This window comes from Merops nubicus, unplaced genomic scaffold (genome assembly GCF_000691845.1).
Source record: "Merops nubicus isolate BGI_N331 unplaced genomic scaffold, ASM69184v1 scaffold1270, whole genome shotgun sequence".
In the NCBI taxonomy this organism is placed as follows: domain Eukaryota; kingdom Metazoa; phylum Chordata; class Aves; order Coraciiformes; family Meropidae; genus Merops; species Merops nubicus.
In genome coordinates, this window is record NW_008583330.1 from 12212 (window position 1) to 31453 (window position 19242).

The following is a 19242-nucleotide window of genomic DNA, read 5'->3' on the forward strand; positions in this document are numbered from 1 at the left end:
CTGTGAGCATTGGCTGTGGGAACCTCGTATCCTCTTTTCCCAGCCTGCCGAACAGAATCTGCCACCCCTGAGGCCTCGGGGGCATCGTGGGCTCCGGGCCCAGCTCTGCTCCAGGGCTGGAAGAGGACAGGCCCTTGGTGCCCTTCTCGACCAGGCAGCTTCACAGGTCACCCCACGCTGTCACACGTGGCCGTGCACAAACCAGGACGTCTCAGACACAGCCCCCTCTGTTCAGGACTTATTTCAGCTGATGGAAACGCTCTGAGATGTGGGTTTGCCTGGAGAAATTGGGAGAGTGTGTATTTACTTGTATTATAAAATGTTCATTTTAAACATACATGCTCCAGACTGTTTAATATCCTTTTTTTTTTTCCCTGCAGCGACTGTCACAGCAAACAACTTCCACAACTGGAAAAAAAAAACCCTCAGCACTTGTTTTTATGGTTCAAATTTGCCAAATAAGTCTCCTCATTTGTCAGTGCTGTCCAATTATCTGTTTCTTTATATCTGCATTGAGTATCGTTTGTGCCAAAATATCAGAAGGGGGAGGGGAGAAGGCGATAACCAGTTTCCTATGGAAAACTTTGTCTTATTTTTATTTCCTTAGACAAGACAAACCCAGAAGGTAGATCTGGCTCTGGGAAGGACAGACGTGGATGGAGTTGGGATGGTTTAAGGCTGTGAACTCCTCCTCTCCCAGCTCTGGAGGGTTTCTGGGATGCCCATTCCGTTTTGTAGTCTTTGCAATGGGTCTGGTTTTGGTCAAACCTCTGCACGGACTTGTACAACAGGAGCAGCTCTGTCAGCGGGTAGTTTGTAGCCACTCAAGAGCAGGTCTGGCGGGTGTGGATTGGTTTGGCTCCTGCTGTCAGACACAGGTTTCCAGCATCGCTGTGAACAAACATTAATCCTGACTTTTGAGGCAGTTATTGGACTGGGTGTCTCAGTGAGAGAGGGGAAAGTCTCCTCCAGCACAGCCCCAGGTTTCCTCCCTCAGCAGCTTTAAGTCGTATTTGCTTATTGGTGAACAAACTCATCCCTGTCCACAGAACTGTGGGGGAAGTTGGACTCCCTGCTGCCTTGGGCCACAAAAATGTCATCTTGGATTCTGGTGTCAGGGAGTTGGTTACACGTGCCGGGCTGTGCAGGGACTGGCCCAGCCTGGGGGCTACTGGGGACTGCACAGAGAGATTCGGCCCCTCGGCCGAGCTGGGAACTGGATTTCTGCTGGGAACCAGGTTTCTCTCTTCTGCTTGATACAGGATAATTAATTGCTAGCCGTTATTAATAGATGCCTTTGGAAAAACAGGATTCAGAGGATGCATTAAGACTTGGGTTCGTCTCCCCTCATCATCCTTTCAGTGAAATGACTCCAAATGGAAACCGTGAGGTGTGAATGAAAGTAGCTTTGATGTGTAGCACCAAGGTATGGGGTCAGCCACGGCCTAGCTTAGCAGCCCCACCCCTCCTGGAGCATCTCCTCGTTTCATGGTAGCCTTGGCTGGTGGGGTTTTGTACGTTTTTCTTACTAGTAGAGAGTCACTAGCAGGAACTTTGACTCTTTTTAATTGGTGTAGCCGTACACAAGGGCCTGGCTGCTGGCAGATGATCCTGATGGCCTTGTGGTTTTAAATGACTGTGGTGATTTTTTTTTTTAATTATTATTATTATTAATGTATTGACCTGAATTGCAGTTTGTACTTTGTGTTAAGCTCATCTTAGAAGTCATCCAAGTGCTGTCTGTTTGACTGAAGCACCAGGAACCGGCACGTGTTTGTACAAAGGTGGAGAAACTGAACCCTAACAAATCTCCCCGAGGCTCTGGCTGTTCATACCCGCCATGGGAAAACTGGGGGGACCTCTGTGAGTCAACAAGCCAGTTTGCTCTCCCTGGGGGGCAGTAGGGGAGCCCTGCAGCGGGGTGGAGGGTGCTGAGGGCTCCATCCCGAGCACAGAGCTCAGGGAAGGACTCTGGCTGGATCCCACGTGGGGCTCTCCTGGTGCCCCGCGGCCCGGGGTGGGGGGCAGGGATGGAATTTCACAAATAAGCTGGTAAGCTAGACTGAGAAATAATTAGTCACTATATAGTAGCTGATTGAGAGGTATGGTTACGAAATGCAGTATATGTTTTTTTTTATTATGTACATGCTTTTTGTATTTATGTTGTCTTTTCTTGAATATTCAGATGAATCAAATATTTAATTTCCAACGGAAAGGGCAGTTAAGGACTCGGAGTATTGAACCTTTCCTACGTTCCTTTCTGGTGATTGCTAGAAATTGGGCAGTTCCTGGTGTGAGAGGAGAGACCTCAGAGCTGAGAAGGAACCCTGGGGAATAAAGCAGAGCAAGGACTTCTCCTCTGCCCCAGGCGCCCTGGACGGGCCCTTGAACTGTGTCTGCAGGTCTCTGGGGCTTTACAAAGCCAGTGACTGGGGACTCCAGGAACGTGTTGGTTGGTTCATCTTTGGTCTCCCCCAGCCCGGGGGTACGAGGAGCCCACCCCAGCCTCTGCTCTGGGCTGGGAGGGCCCCGCCCCAGCCCGGCCTGTCCCTGCCCCCGAGCTGCTGCAGCCTTCAGCCCCTCCCCACCCCAGACTGTGGGCGCCCCGGGGTGTCACCCGCCCGCTTGAGCTTGTCCAGCATTATTCACCTGTTTTGTTACTAAAGGCCTGTACTATGTATGCCCTCTTATTTCATACGTGAAACTGTAAGGTCTATGCTGGGAGGGCCCCGCCCCAGCCCGGCCTGTCCCTGCCCCAGAGCTGCTGCAGCCTTCAGCCCCTCCCCACCCCAGACTGTGGGCGCCCCGGGGTGTCACCCGCCCGCTTGAGCTTGTCCAGCATTATTCACCTGTTTTGTTACTAAAGGCCTGTACTATGTATGCCCTCTTATTTCATACGTGAAACTGTAAGGTCTATTTTTGACATTTTAATAAACTTTGATTTGAAAAAAAAAAATGAGGCTCGTGAGAAAATAACGAGAGTGTAAAACTGCATTTAAGGACACAAAGCAAAAGGATTTGGAGCTTTGAAACCACTGGAAACTGAGAGAGCAGCATCTTGAGGGGCATCTAACAAAGGTTGCTCCCAGTAACTGACGTGGGATCTCACTGGCAGGTAAGGCCTTCATCCGAACTGCAGTTTGGAGAGTTTTGTTCAAGAACCCCAGAACCCCAGCTGGTGCAAAGTGCCCTGCTGTTGGATCAGATCAGAGGAACGACAGGTGGAACAGACAACTGGAGGTCTCCAGTCCAACCTCATGCTTGGTCCAAGACTGCGGCCAACTCCACACCAGGTCAGCTGGGCTTCAGTCTAGATAAATCTTGAAGAAGAATCTGAAAGGACATTGACTCTACCCGCCCCCTCCCCAGACAAGCCTTTCCATGGCTGCACCATGGAAGAGTTTTCCCATCTTCATCTCCCAGGCTGCAGCTTTGGCTCCTGCCCCTCGAGTCTCTGCCCCCGCGAGGACTCGGCTCCTCCCTGCCCCTCGAGGGGGCAAATGCTGCAGCCAGAAATGAGCTGGACTGGTGGAGTCCTTCGCACCCACCCTGGCCAGCTGCAGAGAACTGGGTGGCACCAACGTGTCCCTGCTGCTGTTGTCAGCGCTGGGACTGTGCCCAGAGGTGACTGGGCCGTGAAATGTCCAGCGGAGCGGTGGTGGTGGTGGAAGGAAGGTGCCAAGTTCTTCAGGTGCCATTCTAGGGGGCACGCCCCGCAGCGAGGCGTGAACTCCTCACCTCCCCCTCGGCTTTCACTGACATTCAGAGGGGTTTTCTTTTTTTTTTTTGGCTGTTTTTCCTGCCCAAGGATTTACGGGAATACTTTTTCCACTCCGTTTTCCAACAATGTGGTAATAAAAGGGTCTTGTCCAGGTCTGGCTGCCAGAACTGGAGCGTGCTGTAAATCAGCCCCGAGCCGCGAGTCCTGCCGGCTGTCACCTGGAGAGATCAGGGATGTGGGGGTCACACTCTGCCCCTCTGTGCTGGAAATGAAAGCTGAAGCCAACAGAGCTTTGAGTTGGGTGGTTTGCTGAGGTTCCACCCCTGTCTCTGCACCTTCTTCTGGCTCCAGGTGCTTCAGGAACCTCCTGGGCACCAGGCTGGTGGCAGGGGAGGGAGGTGGAAGCAGCGACAGGAGCCCCACCAAGGCTGGGAACACCACAGCACCCACCTTACAATCCAGAGAAAACTTTTTTTTTTGCTATTATCTACCAGTTGTGGGGGTTTAGGACAAATCTACAAATGCAGAAAGCTCCCAGAGCTAATCCCTTTTTGTTTGAGATACACGTTGCTGTTATCATGTGCAATAACATTTTCCCCTTTCATTATTAACTGAGCACAACATTTCTGTAGCCTTTGGTCAGAGCTGGGAGTTCACCAGCACCCAGCAGCATGCCTGGAGCTCGTTTCATTTGGCACTCAACTGGCTGTATTTACAGTGAGCTAACAACCAGCTTGATCACCAGAAGGGCCACCAGCTGAGCTGGCTGCAGAAAAGGCAGGCCCTGGCCTCGGAAGGCTCACGGGCTGTTCTGGACAGGGGACAGGACTGCTGCTGGTGTTACAAAAAGCAGGGCAGTGAGGAGTGCCCCAGCCAGGAGAGCTCTGTGTGGAAGGATGGAGCAGCAAAACCTCCAAACCTGAGCACAGGAGGCACCCCGAGCCACGTCTGTGATGGATACAGACTCCAGGGATTTCAAACCAAGGTAGGAATTCTTTTGTTCTGCTAAACTGCACGAAGAGCAACCAAGGGAAAGATGCAACGACTTTCAGGTTTGCTGTTCCACTAATGCCCCTTTTATTGGTTTCATCTGTTTTGTCAAGAAATGCTGTAACCAAAACCAAAGCCTCTCTATATTAAAAAAAACAACAACCCAGGACACAAAACCCAAGTGGCCAGCGAGGTAAACGCTGATTTAAAACCACAATACTCTCAGGATCACTGAATTATTTCTGATTTTCTGCCTCTCCTGACAAATTGGGCTTTTTTAAAGCATCTACAAACAAGACACATTTACAACAAAAACCTGTTTGGAAGAGTTCTTGGTGTGTTACTAAAATCTGCACCAAGACACCCCCCGTGTGGGTGCTCTGCCCGCCTGGGGCAGGACTTGTGGATGTCTCCCCACCGGGATGGTGTCAGGCTGAGCTGCTCCCCCAGACCCCTCCTGATCAAACCATGGCTGCTCCTCCTGGCAGCGCCTCCTCAGTGCTGTCAGAGACTCCTCAGCACAGCAAGAGCTCTGATCTTTCCCACAGTGTGCTCCCTACCACAGAGGTCTCCTCCTTGGTGTAACAGGCTGCAGAACTTGAGGCCATTTCCTCCTGTCCTGTCCCTTGTTCCTTGGGGGAAGAGCCTGACCCCCCCCTGGCTCCAGGCTCCTGTCAGGAGCTGTGCAGAGCCAGAAGGTCTCCCCTGAGCCTCCTTTGCTCCAGGCTCAGCACCCCCAGCTCCCTCAGCTGCTCCTCCCCACACTTGGGCTCTAGACCCTTCCCCAGCAGCTCCGTTGCCCTTCTCTGGCCACACTCCAGCCCCTCAAGGTCCTTCTTGGATTCAAGGGCCCAAAACTGAACTGAGAATTTGAGGTGTGGCCTCCCCAGTGCCCAGTCCAGGGGGACAATTCCTGCCCTGGTCCTGCTGGCCACACTAGTGCTGACCCAGGCAGGATGCTGGTGGCCTCCTTGGCCAGCTGGGCACACTCTGCCTCATCTCCAGCTGGTTCAACACATCAGGTGAGTGTGGGGGCTTTTGAAATCACAGCTTTTCTCCTCTTTAGGACAGAATTCACCAGCAGAAGGTCTGTGCATTCTGCCAGGCCTTGGGGGCCAAGCACTGCAGGAGGTTTGGGCAGGAGACTTCACCCCTGGGACAGCAGCAGAACTCTGCCTTGCACTGATTCCCAAAGTCAGCTCCCAGTGGGAACCCAGGGAGTGTGGCACAACGCCTGGGATTCCACAGGACCACAGACTTAGACACACTAACCACACTTCAAGCCTGGGGGCCACTGTAGTAGCTTTGACACTTGCAGGACATCCACAGCAGGACAGAAGGCAGCAACTCTTAATTCATGGCTCATAGAAATCTGGTTTGTTTTCACTAGTGAAGTCAGCTATAACACAGCAAACAGGCCTCCATCTAAAATGCTGAGTGTAGAATTAAGTACTCACTTAACAACCACCAGCCATATGTAGAAAGGTAAGTGGTAGTAAATTTCTTTATTTAAACCCAAAAGAGGAGACAATAAAGATGGGAATTTGAAAAATGTAAACTGATTATTATTTCCTCTAACTGCACATGATGCCTCTGAGATTCTCAGAGAGAGAATGAACAGTCAGACAAACACCACTCCAGCCTCAGGTGTTGTGGAATGTGTGACTTACTAGGATGTGGAGAAGCCTTTAACCAAGGAAAGCAACTAGAGCTAAATGGGGCTTTTCCCAGGGAGCTCACCCTGTCAGGGCTGCTCCCTCACTCACAGCTATGGAGGATTCAGTTCTCTTCATCCGAGGAGAGACCTTCAATTTCGTCTCTGTCTCCTCCAATTGCCATCCAGAAGGCTTTGGCCACCTAAATAAAGATGGGAAAGGGAGAAAAATTCCCCTCAGATGACTGAAGGTTTTGTATTTACCATCTAAAAACCAGAATCCACACCCAGGTACAATGCTGGTCCTCTCCAAGTTAAGGAATTCCAACAGAAGCAACAATTTAGGATTCATGGCAGGCATAGGTGACATAAAACTTGTGCTGATGAAGGCACAGTTAATTATTCTGTGAGTCTGTGGCTCTCCTACTGACTTCAGTAGCAGCTGGCTGAAAGTAGGGCCTTCATTTCAGACATTTTGAAAGAGGAATGTTTTTTTCTGGTGTTTCAAACTTCCAGGTTTGTTACTTCTCCTCGGGAGACACCAGACAGTCCTCCCTAGGACACGACACAGGAGCTCCACACGAGAAGTAACCCTGGCTTGGAGAGGAAAAGCCCATTTCTGGTCATTTCAGTGCCAATTCCACAGCCTCACCTTCTCGGCGTGCAGCTTTCTCTGTTCATGAGGCAAGGTTGCAGCTTTATCTGTGGACAAGAACATGAGTTAGGTTGTCAGCCTCAGGAGGGAGCAGGGAGAGAAATGCCTGTGGCAGCTGCTCGTAGGGGGCTACCACGAAATTAGTTTAAGATGATAAAAAAGGAATCTTATTTAGCAGGAGCAATCACAGTTCCCACAGAGCAGGAAGCTGACGAGCACGCTGGGTTTCATCTCAACCTTTGGTAGCTCTGAACTGCAAGACTGGTGCATGGTTGGAGAGCTAAAAGAGAAAAAAACTCATTTCCCTTTTACCTTTCATTTCCTTCAGCTTTGAGAAGAGCCTTTCGAAGTTCTCCAGGTCACCATCTCTGGTGGTGAGGTTGGCCAGCTCCTGAATGTCCATATCCAACATGGGATCTGAAATAAAGGCCTGTAGGTTGGTTTAAGGTCAATCATTCTGGTGTGTCAGCAGGCCCAAAAGCCTTTCTGATCCAACCACCACAGGAGAGAAAGGAACATCTGAGCTACTGATTGTTCTACAGACACCATTACAGTGGTGGCACACGGGTGATGGCCACAACCAGGATCCTCCTGACTGGTTTTCACCCAGGGCCTGGCCAGCCTTGGGGGGGAGCCAATGAGGAGATCCCCACCAGGTGCCCCCACCTTCAGCATGAACATCAGGTGTCCTGCCTCCAAGTTAACAGCATAAAAGGTGGCTTGCTGGGAGCTTGTCTATGTAGTGGGTATACTACATAGGGTTTCCAGCTATTGGAGGGGCCCCCAAGTGCCCATTGTAGGGAGAGCTTTCAGTGGTGGTGGGACATCAATAGGGCCAGGAGCAGAGGAAGGAATAGATCTATATAGATCTATAATAATATAGTGGCATCATTCTGTGATCATGGCCATGCAATTGGAACTGGACTGGCCACCTCTGTGCTCAACTGATTGGCTCCTGTCTTCATCTTGCACCATGAGTGAGTCTATCAACCTCTTCATCCCTCCAGTGGTTGGCCACCTCAGATCCCTCATACTTGATTTAAAAGCAGAGGGAGGGATCTGGCTGCTGTGCTGTCTGGTAAAGGTGATGTCCTTCCTATTGGGACTGGCATCAGCAAAACACCAGCACATTCACACCCTGACTACTGCATTTGGGTTTGGGCCCCTTGCTCCAAGGAGACCTTCTGGCTCTCAACAACCCCCTGACAGGAGGCTGGAGCCAGGTTGGGGTCGGAATCTTCTCCCATGCAACAAGTGGCAGGGGGAGAGGGAACAGCCTCAGGCTGTGGCCAGGGGGGGTTTCAGGCTGTGCCAGGGGAGGTTTAAGCTGCCCCTGAGGAACAATTCCTTCCTCGCCAGGGTTGCCCAGGGCTGTGCCAGGCTGCCCAGGGCAGTGGTGGAGTCCCCACCCCTGGAGGGGTTTCCAAGCCGTGGAGATGTGGTGTGAGGGACACGGGGCAGTGGGGACCTGGCAGTGCTGGGGGAAGGGTTGGACTGAATGATCTTAAAGGTTTCTTCCAACAAAAAAAAAGTATGAGTCTCTGATTTATTCCCTACTTTTCATGGAGAAGAAGCCAGTGGCTCTCTGGGGCCACCCCAGGCAGAGGTGCCTGCTCCAGCAGAGCTGCCAGGCAGAGGCAGAGCTTACCCACCACGTCGTCACCCTGCGGGCTGTCTGCGCTCGGTCCCTCCTCTCTGCTGCCCAGAGGGGACTCTCCCCTCTCTGCTGGAGATGGGCTGGACTGGCAGGAAACAAACAGGTATTAGACTACCCCATAATGCACCTAAAAAGCATCAGCAGCACATCAGGTGCTTCCTTTCTTTCACAGGATCATAGGATGGTTTGGGTTGGAAGGGACCTTTAAGATCACCTAGTTCCAATCCCCTGCCACGGAGCTTTTCACCACCTTGAATGGAGCTTTTCATCTTTCCTCAGCTCCAGTGGGTTGTCTGGGGTGAAACATTTACAGTGTGGAACTCACTGGGACCAACACCCAACACTGAGCACAGTCAGACACCTCCAGGTACAATGATGAATTCTGAGGCAATGTCTTGAAGAACACCAAGATCACAGCCATGAAGGGATGACAACTAAAAACTGGTGTCTCAGGAGGACTTGTAAGAAAACATGCAGAGAGATTTTCAGGCTTTAGAACTATTGCCTTTAAAATCCATCCCAACAGGCTGGGAAGCATCTCTTGAGGAAGGAGGGACCAAAGAAAGCACCAACCCCCCAAGTGTGACAACAGGAAAGAGTAACATGAAAATACTCTGAGCAAAGAAGAAGAAATAGGAATTACTGTTTACTTCTGGATCTTGGTTGTCTTCTGACCCAATGCTGCAGTTGGCACCTGCTAATGTACTGAGCAGCCCAAAGCCCTGGGTCCTGTCTGGAAACAAACCAGCTGTTAGTCTGACAGAACACACAGTATCATCACAAACAGTTGTACCTGACTGGGTGGGATGGAAAATGTTTCAGGGGATCACAGAGTCATTAAGTTTGGAAAGGTCTCCAAGATCATCAAATCCAACCATCAACCCAGCACTTCCATGATCACTAAGCCATGTCCTGAAGTGCCACATCTACATGGTTTTTTGAGCCCCTCCAGGGCTGGGGACTCCAGCACCTCCCTGGGCAGCCTGGGCCAAGGCCTCAACACTCTGCAAGGAGAGAAATTCTGCCTAATATCCAACTGAAACCTCCCCTGGTGCAACTTCAGCCCATTACCTCTCATCCTGTCACTAGTTACTTTGGAGAAGAGACCAACCCCCACCTCACTGCAACCTCCTGTCAGTTGTAGAGAGCCAGAAGATCTCTCCTGAGCCTCATCTTCTCCAGACTAAACAACCCCAAGTCTCTCAGCTGCTCCTCACAAGCCATGTTCCCCAGATGCCTCACCAGCTTTGTTGCCCTTCTCTGGACCTGCTCCAGGCCCTCAAGGTCTTTCTTCTACTGTGGCACCCCAATATTCAAGCTGTGGCCTCCCCAGTGCCCAGTCCAGGGGCACAATCACTCCCCTGCTCCTGCTGGACACAGTTTCTGATCCAGGCCAGGATGCTGGTGGCTTTCTTGGCCACCGGGGCACATGCTGGCTCATGGATGACACACAGCAGCCTGTAAGCACTTAAAAATATGTTTTAAGCAGAAATTTTTCATATTCTCTAAACTACTTTTAAACCATATTAGCAAAGGCAGCTTTTAAATCTCTAATTCATAAGCCATGGAAGGACCCAGCCAACAAATCCACTGTTTGTCCAGGTTGGGCTTTCCACATCTGCTCACCTACTGTGTGTTTCAACAGGATTTTAGAATCCAGCTTGAAAAACCAAACTGAATTCAAGCCTAAAACTCACCAGTGACTGAAGAGAACAGATGCAGCCCAGCATTTTTAAATGAAACTAACTCTAGTCTTAAAACTTTTATCTTTTAAATATAAATATGTGGCTAGGAGGGGATGTTATGAGGTCTGTATTTCTAAGCTGTGTCTGCAGCTGGCCTTGCATTGAGTAGTAAATAGTTTTAGTTACACAAGGGACTCAGGAGAATTTTCTGAAAATATGAGCATTTTAGTCAACTATAAAAGAAATAACCTTAAGTTATTGTACTACAAATAGCCAGGAAAGAATCCAGTTGTGCCAGAAGAAAGATTAAGATGATTTTTTTTTTTAACAAAATGTGTTTTAAATTAATCTTGCCCTAATGACTAAGCTCTAGACTCAGATGTTGAGCTGATGTCATTTTTCTGCATTGGCCAAATTTACTTGCCTTTTATACAAAATTTCATGCTGAGAAGCTGAATGTGGCACTCAACCCTTCAGCTATCTAGAACTCATGTAAACACATCTCCATTCCTAAAACCTCATTTCCTGGTTAATAATCTCCACTGTGTCCTTGGGCTCATGTGGGTCCTGTCCCTGTCCTCTGTCCCCTCCTGCTCCCCCAGCAGGTATTTTTCACTGGCTCTGCTCTATACAGTTTTCCTGCCTCAGCAGGTCACTCACCACAGGTTTGGGAAGAAATGAATTGGGGTAACTGAGTGAATTGCCTTAAAAATGTTCATCTGCAAGACACGAAAGCCCGTGGAGTCCTCCAGCTCAATTAACAGGCAGCCAAGTGATAAGACTGGGACTCAGACCCCAAACCAAAGTAGCCTCCCCAGGTTTCAGCAGGCTGAGTGAAGAGCTGTCTTTGGAGAGACTGTAAAGCTGGACATTTAGCCAATTTCTGAGTCATCTGAAGCTAGACTGGATGCTGCAGTCCAGAATGTACTTGTGAGAGAACATTCCCACACTGGCACAGGGGTGGATGGAGTGACCTCATCACCTACCTCGTTTCTATCTTTTTTTTTAGAGTTCATCCTGCACAGAAAAATGACAGTGGCTCCATCCCCACCACTACCACGTGCACACAGCCTCAGCTGGCACCAGGAGAAAATGTCCCAGGGAGGAAGAACTGGACTCTACAGCAGGGACCTCTGAAGAGCAGCTGTTTGTTTCTGGATCTGTGGCTAGGGAGGTGGCAGATGTAACACTTGGTTGCAGGCACACCCTTGAAAAAGCCTCCCTATAAACTCTTTTTACTGGATGTAAAAATTATTTCAACTCCTGGGTGCAGTTCAGGAAGTGGGTGATGCCTTACGAAGTGTTCTTACAGACTGAAGCCAAAAATTATCTCACTTGACTTATTGTCATAGTTGGTGGCTCTGTTAGGATGGAGCCCATGGGGCTGCACAGGTAACACATGGATTCTGCAGAGCTCTGGGCTCTGAACATGCCTTTGAGAGTCACTTGTTCCTCCACAGTCTGTCTCCAGCTGACATGTGGTGACCCTGACTTCCACACAAAATCAGAACTGAAAAGTCAAAAGTCATAATTTGTTGAAATAACTAAATTTAAATAGTTCCCCCTAAATAAGGTTAATTCTTTGTGAAGAGAACCTGGTGAGACTCCACCTGCAGTACCCTGCAGTGCTGGGGCAGCTCTGGAGTCCTCAGCACAGCAGAGCCAGGGACCTGCTGGAGCGGGGCCAGAGGAGCCCCAGCAATGCCCCGAGGGGGGAACCCCTCTGCTGGGAGCCCAGCAGGAGAGAGTTGGGCTGGGGCAGCCACAGAGGAGAAGGCTCCAGCTGGGGAGACCTGCTGGGGGCTGCCAGGGGCTTAAAGCAGGTCGAGAACAAAGCTGGGGACAGATGTTTTAGCAGGGTCTGTTGAGACAGGACAAGGGGTAATTGTTTTAAACTAAAAAAGGGAAATTCAGGTGAGAGAGAAGGAAGAAATAAACTGACACTGAGGGTGGTGAGCCCCTGTCCCAGGCTGCCCAGAGAGGTGGTCACTGCCCCATCCCTGGAACCATCCCAGGTGAGGTTGGACCAAGCTCTGAGCACCCTGCTCTAGCTGCAGATGTCCCTGCTCCCTGCAGGGGGGTGGGACTGGGTGACCTTCTCGACCAATTGTGATTCCAATAACTGGCCACACCTGAGGTAACCAGCTTCAGGTGGGATCACTGAAGCACCTATTTAAGCAGGGAAGTAGGCAAGAAGCCTCTTTCAGAGGGCAATAAATTGTCTCTCCTCAGTACTTCAGTCAATGAGCTCAGCTCTCGAAGGGACAGTGTGTGCACTGCCTGTGTGTAGGGAGATGTCAGCTGAAGAGCTACTTGTGCTCCTCACACAGAAAGAGCCACATGTGCTCTTCACAACCACTTGATTCTCAGATTGCAGAGAGCTCTGAGGCCTGGAGAACCAACAACTTCAAACCAACTAGAAGAGGGAATTGTCCTCTGGAGACTCTCAGGTAAGACTGCTTCTTTTTCTGTTAGTAGAGGCAATAATGCTTTATTTACTCACAAAGCATGTGGTGCTACCTGTAAAAATGTTTGCAGTTCAGCTACATTATAGTTAATGCCTATTTTTATGAATTGCTGTGAGAGTGAATGCATTTAATGGCTAGATAAAAATCAAAAGGCCAAGAATTTTCTTAATAAGTGTGTGAAAAAATTACTTTACTACTTAAGAAGAATTGTGTTTGGGTTTAAGATAAAACACCTTAAAAATAATATGGGTTTAATGCCTGTATTTGAAAAAAAAGTTGTTCCTGTTCTGCCTGTAAACTTAAGGTGAGATTGTAACAATGACCTTTAGGATAGTAACAGTACTATAAGTATTTACTACTACACAAATATCTTATAGTCCATAAAATGTCTTTACATGAGGATGACTGCATGGTTTCTAAATGGCCAGTAGCTACAGGGAATTCCACAGAAAAGCTAAATTTTCATTTATATGGTGGCCAGTTTCCAGGCTCAGGAGGAAGCTGAAAACAAAAGATACATTACAGGTTGTAAAAAGGTTTATTTTAAGTGAAATGAGCTCAACAGTTTCCCTTTGAAGGCACAGTCAGGCTGCAACAGCTTCCAAATATAGCTCACTTCCTGAGGGGTTTGCAGTAGCATGCATCAATGCTGTGTGGTTTCTGCATGGTGGAGACAGAAAATCTGGATCTTCAAGGAGCCTGACCTTTACAGAACACACCAGTGATGCAGAGGAATTTCCCCCCACCAAGAACTGAACACACAACTACATTCTGTTCTTTTGTAATGTGGCATTTGTCAAATGCAGGAAATACCTCGTGGAGAAATCCATTTTAGCACTAGTGAGATAACTTCACACCATCTCAGTGGCTACTTATTTCTCTACAAGTGTTCCATGAAGCTAAGACACCCCTTAACATCAGTCTGATGTAGCATGAGAAACACTCAAAAGGCCATGTTAAAAAAAAAACTAAAAATATTACCAGTTTAGTAGCTCTCCTAGTTCTCCTGAGTCCCAGTAACCATCTTGCAGCTGCAGGACCTAGCAGAAGCCTCAGCCCTTGAAATCCTTCCACAGCTACAAGACAGTGGAGAACTGTAGGCCAGGGAGCAGACAGACATTGGAAGGTTGCTAGGAGGAGGAGACTTTGTGAAACAAGACACATAAGGCCAAGCACTCCACAGCAGTTTAATCTTCATGTTTCTCACATCAGCTTGTGATATTAGAAGGGTAATTAAAGGTTTTCAAGTAAATGGAAGCATCTACACTTGCAATAACTCTGGGCTAGCCACAGCATTTCCTTTTCTAATGAATCGAACCCTAAAGTCATTTTTCCAAAATTATAACTACCTGATACTCAGCTAGCTGCAGGGAAGGATCTGGAGTTGCCTGGTTTTTGCAGTGCTTTCCCAAAATTCTGTGGTTCATGGACTGAAGTGGGGGTTTCTGTAGGAAAGCCAGTCCTTGCAATGCACTTAGCATGTCCCTCAACAGACAGCTGAAATCACTTCTTTGCCAAACCTCATCTCTGCAATTGCTAGTCTCATCCATGTTTCTTTTTTTATTTTTTTCCAAAAACTGTAACAAATCTGGAATTTAACACTTATTCTATGCTATAACCACAGATCAGTCTTTAGACCAAGCTGGCAATGACTATTTGCTGCTTAAGTTTGGTGGAAGGAGCTTGCATTTTTCATTGAAACTTGAAGAATTAGTGGAATATTTGACAGTTATTGGTAGAGAGGAAGTTAAAGTACAGAGGGAACAGGAGCAGATGCTCTAACAGGAATAAGTCTCACTGTTGCCTCAGTTTCTCTGTGCATCAAGGGACAATGAAAGCAATACCTGGCATCCTACTGAGGGTGAGGAGTGGTCTAGTCCTCTGTGTACTGATGCAGTAGCACTGCAGCTGCTCAGCTCAAACCTCTGCTAAAAGCACTAAGCCCTCCAGGCCTTTCCTTCTGCAGAGTTCATGCAAGGGGAAGGTGCTACATACCACTCTTCATGACCACGTTGGACCACACGTTGGCGTTCAAGGCTTGTACGATTCGCTTCACTCCAGTGGACTCTGGAAAGTCGTCTGAATGAGAAGACAAAGACACCACACTCCTAACAATTAGACCCAAACACTGTCTGAATGCCAATCCTACCTGGCACTGATGGACAGAAATCTTTTATTTTGTTTGGAAAAAGATTTCTTGCCCTTGCTTGATAAGAGGGCAAACAAATCTCAATTACTGCCTCACTTGTGGTCTTGGCTTCAGGCATTATGACATGTGAGCTCTCAGCCTTCTGCAGAGACATCTAAATTCTGAGTGGGGCTTTGCTCCATATTTAGCAGGAGGCCCATGTTGTTAAAAAACATCCCAGTAAACTTAAAGCTATAGACAAGTTTTAAGTTGCTGTTAAAAGCAAGGCATCTTTCACCCCAAGATCTTTTAGGATGCTGTATGGCAGAAAAATAGATGCTAGAATTACTTTTCCTTCCCTTAGAGAGTAAAGAACTTCAGACAACCATTGTATAAAGGTGTGACACCTAAAATGGAAATGGTCATTGCAAAGCTATTGCCACAGCACCCAACTCCAAATGTTCCCAGTAATCCTGTGAATTACAGTAACTTGAAAGGCTATGGAAAGCATTATTTGTACTTCAACTTATTTACTGAGTAGCTCTGACACCACTTTGTCTGAAGTCAGTTTTCCCATTTCCTCAGTTTAGTCAGCTTCCCATGTTTGTGCAGGTCTCACAAAGCAACAGGGGGGGAAAAAACACTTTGGATAAAAAAAATGGGATTGCTTAAAAATCAGGCTCTTTGAGGATGACTCAGGGACAGGTGCAGTAATTGAAACTGCCTTTAAAAATTAATTTAAAGCTGTCTGTGACCCCTTAGATCAAATATTTTAGATCAAATATCAGAGTTATGATAATCTCAGTTTAGAGTTCCTGTCCTTCCTGCACAAACAAGTGACTGACAACACTGTCACAGCAAAGGCTCCAGTTCATCTGTGATGAGCTGCCACAAATTTCATCTTTTTAAACAGGTATTGGCCCAGTGTGTTTACTGCAGCCATTTTATCTTTGGCAAATAATTCATACAGCATGTTTATGGGGTTAAATATGTTATTCACTGGAATAAATTTCCACCTATGCATGAGTTACAGGGAATCAACTACTATAGTAAAAATCCAGGAAAGAATGTATACCTTAGCATCCTGTGTTATTTCTATTATTTAAATAGTAAATAGTTTCTTTACAACAAATATTAAAAAAAAAAAAAAAAAGAAACAGGACTTAATGTTACCAGTACTTCCCTTTAAAGCACTTAACAAAAAAAACTTCAGTCAAAAGGGTACTAACTTTCAATTTTTCTGCTTTCTATACAGCAGAAATAAGTGTATCCCTTCCTGACTAACAAAGTGCCAAAATGAAATGCACCTTTAAAGACATTTCTAGGACTTTAAAGGGGATGGAGGGGGAGGAACTTGAGTTCTAGCTTAGAAGACCTTTAGACTAAATGATTTTTTTGGTGAACCTGAAAGAGAGCAAATGTCAGTGACTAATTCCACTTAAGCCTGGAAGTGGAGTCACTTATCTCATTTTGGGTCTATAGGGGTAAGATGTAAACACTTTTTTTTATTGTATCTCTGAAATGAAGAGATAAGGCTGGTGCTGATAAGGCTGTCAGGAAGTGCACAGTCACTTTTCAAGAGTGGAACATCACACATCACACTTTTGACTTTGCGTGATGGTTTTTTCAAGTTATAAACACATGGTCAACCAGTGATTTTGAAACTGGTTTGTTTCCTGTGTAACACTGCATGCCACTCTAAAATGTTTTTAACAATCTCCCCTTCTCAGCTTATCACATCACTGTTGTATATATCAAAATAGATGTTATTCAAATAGTTTTAAGAGGTTTTTTTATAAAAAGATGAAGAATTTTCCTGCCCTTGTACATCTCTCTGGTTTGTGTTTCAGATTTGTTTCCAAAGTGGAATATAAAGACTTCTAATCTGTTAATAACATCCTAGGATTAGTGACAAAAAAAGCAGCAGATATTGTTTTTATGTAGGTGCTACATAAACAGCAGCTGTATTTGGGAGGAGACAAATGGAATTCTTGGAGGAAATAAACTTCTGCTCCTGACCTTTTATAGCTGAGACTAAGCCTCACCAACTGGGAGCATTCCAAGCCATAATCATGCAAGGGGCATAACTTTGTGCTACAGTTGCTTAGAAGATATTTCAGTGGTGCTTTTTCATTCTAAAAATTAAACCACAAGTAGAAGGCTTACCATCTTCATCAGGCAGTTCCTCAGGGTTAAGTTCTACCAGTTCAAAGCCATGCTTGATGCACCATTCTTGAGCTTTCTGTCTGTTAAGTCAGGAAATAAGAGTACTAAATTTCAGACTAATATCAGCAGTTGAATCTTTAGTTATGTTTTACTCCTTCAAAGTTGTTTGCTTATTCTGGATTGTATATAGTAGCTGGTGTGGGTCCTACATTGAATTTGATTCCAAAAAGTGCAGGGTTAAACAAACTTTTCCTTCGAATTGACTGGGGTGTTTGGGGGATTTTTGGGGTGGGTTTTCTTCTTTGTCAATACCATAAAATAAACAGCTTTGCATTGGGTACTTAAAGGGAAACGTAAGTGAAGTGTCACAGTGAATTAAAACTCCTCAACTCTAGATTTGAGTCTGAATTAAGCTACAAGGACATATCTGCACCTTACAGCTTGCTGCTGTGTTGCATATGCAGATCCAGAATCAAAGCAACCATAGGTATTTAATGTGTCTAAATGGTCAGAAGGGATAAACATATTTTCCCACTGTAGTTAAGCACCCAACAATCATCCTTACCCCTCAGCAGGGGCCCTGGCACATCCAGTGATGTGGATGCCTTGTTAGTCACCTTGTGGTGCATGCTGACATACTGGGAATGGGACACACAGAGCATGTTTTAAACAAGCTGTAAAAAAGGTTCAGTTTTAACCACAACTAGCACAAGACTTCTGTTTCTGGTCATGAGGGTAACCTGACTCTTCTCAATTAAGTCTCAAGCCCAGTCCCACACAGGCATTTTTTAAGAAACAACTGTGTTGATTTAACTAGAAAATAAAATACTATGCAAGGTTAATAACTGCAAGTCAGTTTGGAACTTCTTTGGGTTTCGTACCATTTTCAGATACTCTGTTACAAACCAGGATCATGACTTCTGGTAACCACTCTTCTGTCAGAGGAAGCCATTCAGAGACACTCTCCAGTCCAGATTTCTAAAAGGGAAGGGAAAAAACTTAATACATCCTCATAAATACTTGTTTTTAAGTGAGTTTTAAGTCATTAACAGTATTAAAATAACACAAAGTAAGGAAATATGCTAAGCTGTGTATCAAGTGTTCACCATCTGTGGTGAAAACCAGTTCCTTATTTAGCATATTTACTTTTTGGTCTCAGAATCTTCCTGGCTTTTGCTAAAGCACTGTTTTCACTGCTGCCTGCTTAGTAGAAACAATTTTGGGTAAAATGATAGCACTGAATCTTAGTTTAGCTCCTGCATTCTTGGCTCTCCTAAACAGCCTTTCTGAACTAGCACCAGCTAGGAATAAAGTTGGAGGTGGTGGGCTGGGGGAGGATTTGCCTAAGTTACAGCTGTATCTGCATCCTGAAACCTCTCTTTCAGATGGAGTATAATAGTAAAAGGGAAGGAAACTGCTTCCATTGTTAGCAGGCATAATTCAACACTGATCTACTGATAATTAATAGAACAGCCTAAAAGGAATGGATGGCACAAGATGAGGAGAGTAGAATTTGTGGTTATCACTGTGATAAGGCAACTACCTTAAAGCAATAAATAAAGCAATATAATGAAGCAGAAGAGTCTTACTATTGTGCTGTCAAAGTACACCACAAATGCTTGCACAGCTTCAGCAATCTCTCCAGTAACATGAAATGTGTTTGGCACTACACAGAGGTGAATGTCTGCAGAGTAATATTTATTATCTATTGTCCAGGGGTAAAAATTCACTCTTCCACTGGTAGTTGCACCCACGGTAAGGTCATCTCTTCCTGTGATACCTGTGTGAAAGAAAATGAGACAGATGATAAAACCAACACCAAGAAAATAATTTTTCTGGAGAGGCTTGGTACAGTGCCAACACAGATCTTTAAAAATTCAAACTCCATTTGTTACTCTGTTCCAGAGCTTACTGAGCTTTCAAAGATCATTTTTTCAAAAGATTATTTTCTAGCTTTCAGAATAAAATGTGGTACAGAAGCTCTTCAGAGAGCAAACCTTTTTTTCCTGGCAATGCCTTTTAAAGTGTTAGCCTCAACCTCACCATCTGTAAACAGGATGTATGGAGAACACCTAAACTTCATTACAGCAGAAACAAACCTTGCAGGTTCATTCAGAT

At 46.4% G+C, this 19242-nt stretch overlaps 2 protein-coding genes across 2 annotated transcripts in view; one reads left to right on the forward strand and one right to left on the reverse strand.

Moving 5' to 3' along the window:
• The window catches only part of LOC103772803 (mothers against decapentaplegic homolog 3-like), a gene marked incomplete at its 5' end in the record, with an annotated part of 10914 nt that extends 9518 nt beyond the window's left edge, over positions 1–1396 (forward strand). The window contains one exon of the mRNA XM_008940149.1: positions 1342–1396. Coding sequence (XP_008938397.1) covers positions 1342–1396 — 55 coding nt within the window. The remainder of the gene's footprint in view (positions 1–1341) is intronic.
• Positions 1397–6490: 5094 nt separating this feature from the next.
• On the reverse strand, positions 6491–18904 carry AAGAB (alpha- and gamma-adaptin binding protein; the record flags this gene model as incomplete). The annotated part of the gene is made up of 9 exons (XM_008940160.1): positions 6491–6568; positions 7018–7067; positions 7333–7437; positions 8669–8762; positions 9328–9410; positions 14826–14909; positions 17125–17211; positions 18003–18102; positions 18714–18904. Coding segments are annotated over 9 exons (872 nt in total), but the record flags the coding sequence as incomplete, so codon positions are not given.
• Between the last annotated feature and the right edge of the window lie 338 nt (positions 18905–19242).